General features: G+C 33.0%; 1 protein-coding gene across 1 annotated transcript in view; it reads left to right on the top strand.

Moving 5' to 3' along the window:
* The first annotated feature begins 334 nt into the window (after positions 1–334).
* LOC106872837 (eukaryotic translation initiation factor 4 gamma 1) overlaps positions 335–9,510 on the top strand; it is a 61,383-nt gene continuing 52,207 nt past the window's right edge. Inside the window, exon 1 of the mRNA XM_052973468.1 lies at positions 335–619. Within this exon, the coding sequence (XP_052829428.1) occupies positions 545–619 (75 nt within the window). The 5' untranslated portion in view covers positions 335–544. The remainder of the gene's footprint in view (positions 620–9,510) is intronic.

The following is a 9,510-nucleotide window of genomic DNA, read 5'->3' as shown; positions in this document are numbered from 1 at the left end:
TACAGTAGCCAATGTTGAAATAAAAGTGCAATGCTAAACATTTTTTGACGAACATTCTCACAAACATTTGTTGGAAATTGGTTTAAATTCCTAATAAAAAAGAAAAAAACAATAGAGAAAAATTGATGGACTATGTTTAAAAAACAGTGAAGAATTCGGTTAGCAACGCAAACAAGTTGTTGATGGTATGATCTATTGTGAGCCTAGGGGAATGTCTGGGAATCGCTTGTTCGGTCTATCCAATTCTCTTAAAACAAACACACATACATACACACACATACATTTCTCTCTGTCTCTCTCTCTCTCTGTCTCTGTCTCTCTCTCTCATTGATATACTGTCGCTGTGTCAGTCTGCATATAATTTCATAGTAAAAAAGTGTCATATTACTTGAGAATATTAATTAATAGCAATTGATATTCAAAATAAGGTGGATTGCTTCAGAGTTATGCGTATAACAATCCGTATAAAAACAATCGTAGAATGAAAAAACGAACAGCGCGAATGGTTTATAGTATTCGCTTTCCGTCCGTGGCATAAGGAACAATGGAAATTGTCTCAGACGAGCGAACTTATACCGAAGACGTTAGCCCAGATTCTAAGCTTCAAAATTCACCCCAAGTAGGTCTATTTTAATGTGCTTCTACCTGCGAAGTCTTTATGTTATTTAGTTGGTTATGCCACTCCTTTTGAGTGCTATATTCTCTTCAACTGTGTTTTCTATCCCGTGTTGACTGTATTCAGTCAGTATACCTTTTTTTTTAAAACTACAGTTGTTTTTTCAGTTTAATATTTTAAAATATTACATATATATATTTGAGTCTGTACAGCTTGGTCATTTTGTTTTTCTTTTTATTTTGAACAAAAATAAATTACAGCTAACTTTTCATGTACTCTATTATTTATGCCACCTTTATAGTTTGCATTAAATAAGGTTGTTCGTCCAACATTCCCTACCGTAATGAACGATCGAAATATTTAAGTTTTTAACTCGTAATTTTCTTCCCGCTCTTGTAAACTTCGTCTCAATGTGTCATTTATTTTTTTGTTATATTCAGTGAACCTGTTGAGTAATTTATAATCCCAATTTATAGATTCGAAAACGGAATTTTTAACACGTGATACTCTGATAATAAAATATCACCTTTATCGATATACTGTTTATGTTTCATTTTATTTCGTATTTTCTTCGTTACTATGAAAAATCAATCCCCTGAAAAATAGGCTATTAAATATATTTCTCTAATAAATCTCTCTCTCATTGCATATATATATATATATTATATATGCATGCATACATATATGTATGTATGTATAAAATATGGTGTGTGTGTGGAGAGAGAGAGAGAGAGGGTTGTTCAATAGGTTCAACCAAAGCTGTTATAATCCAACTGCTTGAACCTTGATTCATGTTTAAAAAAAAAATTTATGCGAATTGTAATTTTGATTTTATCTTTATATTTATAAATTAAGGTTTATTATATAGACAAGTTTTTTTTTTTTTTTTGTATCAAATTTAGAATTAACAGGGGGAGATAATTACTGGATGATATCCGGAAGTATTTCTCTGGGACGGAAATAGCCGAAGAATTTCTCTTCACAAACAGAATCGGTAGCCATATTGACCATTAGCCGAAAAAAAATCACTGTCCATCCAAGCTTTTCCCGTCTTAAGTAAAATAGTTATTGTAAGTATACGAGTCCATGCTCTCTGGTTTGTAATTGCACTAAATTTTTGTTTGGTCACATGAAATAGAAACGTTGATCGGTACCGAAACGAGTTATATCTTCTATATTTACTATTACGTCAAGGCCTGGGCCGCAACACGGGAATTTTTTTCCTATCGTGAATACGTGTCTCATTCTCTACAGCTTTGTTATTTGTCACTGCTTATGCTAGTAAGCATTATCGCTTATTTTTCACTAATAAATTCTTATGTTTGATTGTTTGAAATCTGTTTCGCTATACATACCTATTTATATATTTTTTACTTTTATTTTTACCACATGGATCCTTTCATAGCTTTCTTATACCGGCTTGATCATTTTACAGCAGATTATTGTACTAATTGCTTTTCGATTTAATTAGAATCGTTTCAGTTCCATGTATTATTGAATTAGTTGTTGCACATATGCTTGTTTTGTGATTAATCAGTATGTTAAGTATTGATGTCGAGGGAAACGAGTTCAAGTCTAGTTGCCAGCTGTACGCTTTTCCAGATATAGACCTGTAGAGTAGTAAAGCCAAATTTAAAATGAACTGTTGAACCAGTTTAGTCTGGAGGATAAGACTCAAAATTTAATTCAATTATTTTTTTTTTTCACTTAGAAATTGTCTCAAGATTTGCTTGCAACATTTCTTTTGTTATATATATATATATATGTATACGTATATATATATATATATATATAAAATCCATAATACTAAATTATATTTTAGTAGGCGGTGCCAGCGATTTTATATTGTCTTTCACTGCGTCTCTGCCGGGTTGTTTTCAGAAAAATACTTAAGCGTTCTGCAGTGTAATCGCTTATTCATATACATACTTTACACGCACGCACACATACACACACACAATATAATATATATATATATATATATATATATATATATATATATATATATATATATATATATATATATATATATATACACACATATATATTATAATTGTGTAGGCTGGTGGTGGGGAAGAAACTGATTTCATTATTATTTGATTTATTGTAGACCCCCACGTCTCAAAATCTTTGTTAGAACACGTACGCACACACGATTTCTCTATCATGGCTTCTTTGGCATGACCTAATGTGTTGTAAGGCGCTAGTCATTCTGTCTAATAACAGACCAGGTTCGATCTTATTGCAGCTAAAAGAATATTTAGCTCACCTGTAGTTGAGATAGATGTTAACACGTTGGATAGTGAAAATGCTGGCCTCTTGATTTATTGTTCGATATATATATGTGTGTGTGTGTGTGTGTATAATGCCGGTACTACCTAGATTAGCAGAAATTTGTGTGGAGCTGCTAACTAGTTAGACATGTTCTGTGTTTTATAGTCGAAAGAGTATATTCGATTTAGTCGTAGTTTTAAACTGGAATAATGAATACCATTTTTGTTTAGATCAACTGTGATTTTTACACACACACATGTACATGTATGTATAATGTGCGTGTGTGTAATATCATACGATTTCTAGTTGAATGCTTGTGATAAATATTCTAGTTGTATAGTAGAATAGTAATACTGTCATTATTGACTCACATTTGTTCGATGTTTGTTTAAATTTATACCCTGTAATGTTCATATTTCATTTCAACACATTTCTTTTATTCCGATAAGGTAAAATTTCACATTGCTTTTTATCCCCTTTTATTCGAGGATTGAAAAAAAAAATTAAAATGTTAAAAAAGAAAAGGTAGCTCCTAATTTTTTTTATTTTAATTTTTACTGTTTTAATTTTGTAATTTAAATAATTCAAATATTTTCAAAGAACGTTAATCAATAATTTTCATTTGCAGTAATTCTTATACATTGATACAAATTTTGCTATCCTTATTGTTACATTTGTTATAGGTGAAATACAAATAAATTTATTAGTTGTCTGGTTAAGGATGAATTGAGAATGATGTTTCGATAAAATGTTTGTAATTAAATTCTAATTAAACTATTCATTCGCAATCCTGCCGTGCTCTTATTCAATTTAATTCGAAGTTGATCTCTACATCTGAAGACAAAACTTTTCTCTTGTTGGAATTGGATGTAATGTCTATAAACTGCAAAAAGATGGGTGGGGCTTAGAGATCTGTTAATTTTTTAAATTTATTTAACATGGACATATTTCCTGGAATTAAAATGCAGTGTGTCAGTTTTACAGTCATAAAAATGAAACCAAAAGTGCGACAAATCGAAAGCATTAAGCTATTAAAAACTAAAACCCCAATACAAATTTTCTAAATGACCGTGCAAATTACCCCTGAACTTAATCTTTTGGCTGAATCCTTAAGATAAGCAAATGTTTTAAGTATCAATTTCGTAATTTGGCCGTGAAATGCTTGCTTAGCTTTTTTGTTTTTGTGTTACATTAAGTGAGGCATTATAAGTCTTTTTAGGGTTTTAGTTATTTCAATATCTTTTGATTTAAGACAGACTTGCCCATGTACAAATTATACATGAATAACAGTTATTTCTATCACTGAGTATGTGTAATTAGTTAGAATATTTATGTAATTTAAACAAAAATCTTAATATTTTTGAATATTTACGTAATTTGAGTGTTTTAAGAAACTTTCTTTAGTCACTGACGTTGTATGGAAGTAAACGGAATCGGTAATCACAAATTCGTAACGAAAAATTTTAAAGCTTGTTTTATGTTTTTGTGAAATTTAGGAATGTATGAACTAGGTAGATGAGCGCAGTTTTTGTTTTTGAAAGATATGCAATTATATAGTTAAATTCCCTGTGAGTTTTGTGTAGTAATGTTTTGGTCCACAATAATACAAATTGGATCATTATGGTGTGACCTTTTTAGATTTTAAATTACTCGAAGATGCTATTAATATTTTTAGATGTATATATGTGTAAAATAACTCATTTTGGATGCATTGAAGAAATATGCTAGTATCCTTATAATCTCGGTTGACGGGAGTCATTTTTAGCAACATGCACTTTCATGTCATCTTTTAGAACTCCTCAAAGCTCTGATCCTAAATATCTTGTGAAAACTAAAATTTTCGAAAAATGTGTATTAACAGTTGGTAAAAACTGCAAGTAGTCATAATAGCCAAATATAATTCTGAGAGATTAATTTTAAGAATGTTCTCATTTATGGAGGCTTATGTTTCTACAGTTTGACAAATGTGGAGGACCTGAGAGATTCAATTGCTTTTAAATCCTTACAGTTCATTGAAGTTTAAACATTTTTGTTACCATGTCAATCTTGAAATGAATGAAGAACTTAGTCATTAAGCTGGTATTTGGGACATTAATTTTTAATGTGAAGTTTTGATGGAAGGTTTTAATTAGATCACTTTAAAATGAGCAGTTTGTAATACAAAACTGAGGGTGGCCTCAGATGGATTGGTATCAAGAGTTAAATTGTTTCTAAGTATCAGCAAGTTAACTCTTTCTCCTTTCATAGATACATTTTGTATCAGTGAACATTTTTCATGTTAAAAGGATAATTGTGAACCAGTTTCACTTGTTTGCATTATCTATTTCTTAGATTTTGCTTTATCAAAGTTAATCGCTGGGGTTGCTCATACTTTTCCATTAACTTTTGATAACCAGTCTAAACAGTCTCTACTTAGTTCAATTAAGTTACATTCTGTAAAACTGATTTAATGTAATTACACACTTTTTTTTTTTTTTGTTATGCCTTCTAACTTGGTTACTGTCATGATTATGAGATGGTTTAACCTATTTGTAAACTGGTTGCTGAGGAAAAATAGCACAACTTGAAACTTAAATAAATGCAATTGAGGGAGGACCGAGCAATATAAGTAAATGTCTAGGGAAAACACACCAAATCACTAAAAGTTGTGAGTTAAGTAATGAAAATTGGGTATGTTTGGATGTGTGTGCTACTTTGTAAAATATTCGGTCCATGTAGCTGGAAAATATAATTTTATGGTAATGACCATGGTAGACATTACCTCCTTAAGATATTTATATTTTGCAATAATGATATAAAATGTACATAGTATAAGTCAATGGAGAAATAACTGAAATAACTTCGTGTTCAATATTATTTGAAACTAAGCTTTAAAACAGAGGATGTAAAGAAATTATTTTTTCTGTAGTAAAATCTGTTGTCAACATAAAAATAGATAAGTCTTGATACAACAATGAACCTCGTAATCCATGAAGACCTTGTTTTATATGTCAACAGACCTGATAGGTCTTTTTGTGTACTTTTAGTTTGCTTAAATTTTAATGTATAAATCATGACTTTCTGCTTGTTGGATATCCAACAACTGAGTTGTAGCTTGTTCTTTGGTATTAAGGAAAGCATAATCTTTAGACAGCAAATTTTTCTTTCATTTCTAGAAATTTTTGATAAAAATTCTGAATGTTTCACAGCCACAAATAGTATAGCCTGTGTAAGAAAGGTAATAGAAATTAATGAATTAGATGATTGCATTGTTAATTATCAGTTCCTTAAGACATACAAGTAAATTGGCTTCAGTCTATTTATCCTTTTGTTATTAATCCTTTGACTGCCTTGAATGTATTTAGACAATAATGACTAGCACCCAGTCGTTATCGGCTTGAGGATTACTAACCCCTACATAAAAGTGAAATATTGGCCAAGGTATACACAATGTGTATTCCAATTTAATGGATATATCCTAAGTGCTAATTTCCATGTGTATGTGTGTACACATGCATATTCACTGGTTTAACCTCCACTTTCCTGTGTTTGGATTAGTCTGGCAAAATTTTGACAGATTTTCTACTGTTGGCTGCTCTACCTGTTACCATACATCGCATGATGTGAAAGCAAGGTAACAGTAACATGTATATTTATGACAAACTTCTTTTAGTTTCTATCTATCAATTCCATTCACAAGGCTTCTGTCAGCCCAGGGCTATAGTAGAAGACAATTGCCCGAGATGTGCAGTTGGACTGAAAACGTGGTTGTGAAGGAAGCTTTTCACCACATAACTACAGCTGCATTTGTCTCCTACAACAGCCCTGGGCTAAAAGAAACTGAAAGAAACCCATTGCACATACATGTCTTTGTCTCCCACCACTGCTAGACTATAAAGGAAACCAATAGAATGTTTTGAAATTGAAAGAAGCCAGTCTCTCTTTTTCTAGAGAATGAATTATAGTTATAAACAAGGAACATTGCATATAGTATTTAGTTACAATCTTCCTTGACATGTTTAGCTCTGAAGAAATAATATCTTGATTGAAAATAGGTGAGTTGGCAACAAAAAGAACATCTACCTGTAAAAAAAAAAATTGCTTACTCAATGTCATTTAGCTCTTGCAATCATTGAAAACTAGATGTTAAAATGATGTTACACCAAGATCATTTTCAACATCCACTTTTCTATCCTTGCGTGGCTCAGTTTGTGATTGGGTGCCCTTCTTGTTGCCAACAAGATTATTACCATGTTTCTGAGCATTCATAATGTTTTTGCTAAGCTTGAAAGATAAGAAGCCAGTATGCTTCACTGGATGTGCAATGTGAGTGTGCATGTTTAATAGTGTAAGCATCTTGAGAGAAAAGTTAGGTATAAGAGGAATTAGATGTGGTGTGCAAGAGAAACCATTTCACTGGTATGGTCATCTGATGCATATGGACTAGGACAGCTGTGTAAAGTGCCAATCTCTGTGGAGGGAACTTGTGGTAGAAGTAGATCCAGGAAGACAGGACAAGGTCGTGAAGCATGATCTTCAAACTTTGAGCCTCACAGTCAATGACTGGTGATTGAAACCTTTGGCAATATGCTGTACTTGAGAGGACCTGTCAAGCCAAGTGTGCCCATGCTGGTGGCACGTAAAGAACATCTTTTGAACATTGGGCCTGACAGAGGCAAAGTGGCAGAGTTCCTTAGTGTTGGGTCTCATGGAGGCAATGACCAAGATCTTTGGCATTGTTGTGCTTGAGTAGACCCACCAAGCTGAGCAAAATTGAAGTCATGGCAAATACTGTTGTCACACAAATTGGCACATAAAAAGCACCCATTACACTCGGAGTGGTTGACAATAGGAAGGACATCCAATCATAGAAAAAACATGCCAAATCACACTAGTATGGTGCAAGGACATTAAATGATGTTGATACATACATCACCATTTAACGTGTGTTCCATATTGGTATGGGTTTGTTGGCAAGCTGGAGGATTGCACTACACTTTACTGATTTTTGTTGTGGTCTCTGTCATTTATACTTGTATAAAGAAGTATTGAACACTCATGGTACTTGTTAGACTCAGCAAGATATGGGACAATGTAATGAAGATCGATTTTCTTTTAGCATTTTGAACCTCATGGAAGAAATGGCAAAGCATTGAACTAATGAGATATGGTGCTTGAGCAAACTCTCGCATGTCAGCGTAATTGACATGTTTTTGTATGTGCACAGTATTATTCTGTTGCTGTATTTAAATGTGAACAGAACTATATTTCATTTATTTGATACCAGTTATAGTTCTCCCTACCTGGAACCTCTTGTCATGCTCAGTATTTTCTCTTCATATGACTGCCTCACCTCTAACTCTCCTGCACCCTGTCCGCACTCTTGTTTTTTTTCCCTTCTCTCATACTTCTGTCTATTATTACCAATCTGCTACACTTCACTTTCTTTCTGTACTGTCAGTCACAACCTAATTTCTGCTATCTTCCTTGCCATCTTGTCTATGATCAATCATTCCATCACTCTTTCCTGCAATTACTTTCCACTCAATCTCTACAGTCATTGCCTAGTCTTCCCTCTCTCTGTTTATCACTGCCCACTCAACTTCTGTTATTCATTACACTAACTTAATTCTCACCCATTCCCCATCCCTAAACATGCTTCATTTTTTCCCCCACAGTCTTCAGCTGCTACTCAACCACAATCCTTGCTCTTGTTTCCCTCTCTATGCATCTTCACTGTGAAGGTCAATTCAGTGTATTCATCAAGGCCATTACGTCTCCATTTCCAGGTCCACCACACTAATCCCCACACTCAATTCTATAATGCTAGTTGCAATGTAGTTCCTCAACAGCAAGAAGCCAGTTATGTCCTTTCACTTTAAATTCTTCTTTGGAAACCTGGTGTATTCCTCTCTACTGCAGTCTATTCAAAGGGCATCATAGTCTTGTGAACTACATAATGACCATATTAGTGCTGTTGTCACAAAAATGCACCCAGAAATTATGCCAGATCAGACTTTTGAGCACAACGCTATCCTGAGACCTCTGAAATCTTGTTACACTGTCCAGTGCCAGCATAGAAGATTGGCTACAAAAGACCTGTGTGTGTGTGTGTGTGTGTATGCATGTGTATATAGGTATGTTAATTAAGTATGCATATCTAAACCTATGCATACAGTTATATTTATATAGATGTATATTTATACTTATTTTTCGTTATGTGTATTGACATGTCTATACATGAATATTCACATGTGCACCTTTGTCTGTATGTTCATATTGGCATTGCTTGTGTATATTTTTAATTCCTGCATGTATGTTTGGCAAGAAATATAATTCCTACTAACATGGCGCTGGGTTCAACTCTATAGTGTGAAACCTTATGAAGCCTTCTGCTATACTACAGCCTGCTAAAAGCCTTGAGTGGATTTGATAGTTGGAATGAAACACTCTCAAATGAGTGTATATACATTTATAGAGATCTATATGTTGGGAGATGGATGGATATATATAGATATTTCAGGGGATGGATGGTTATATATATATATATATTTCAGGGGATGGAGATATATGGATATATAGATATTTCAGGAGATGGATAGATATGTCGAGAGATGGATGGATGGAGATATATATATATA

This window comes from Octopus bimaculoides, chromosome 16 (assembly GCF_001194135.2).
Source record: "Octopus bimaculoides isolate UCB-OBI-ISO-001 chromosome 16, ASM119413v2, whole genome shotgun sequence".
NCBI lineage: Eukaryota > Metazoa > Mollusca > Cephalopoda > Octopoda > Octopodidae > Octopus > Octopus bimaculoides.
Note: the sequence above shows the minus strand (reverse complement) of the source record. Positions and strands in the feature narration are given on the sequence as shown.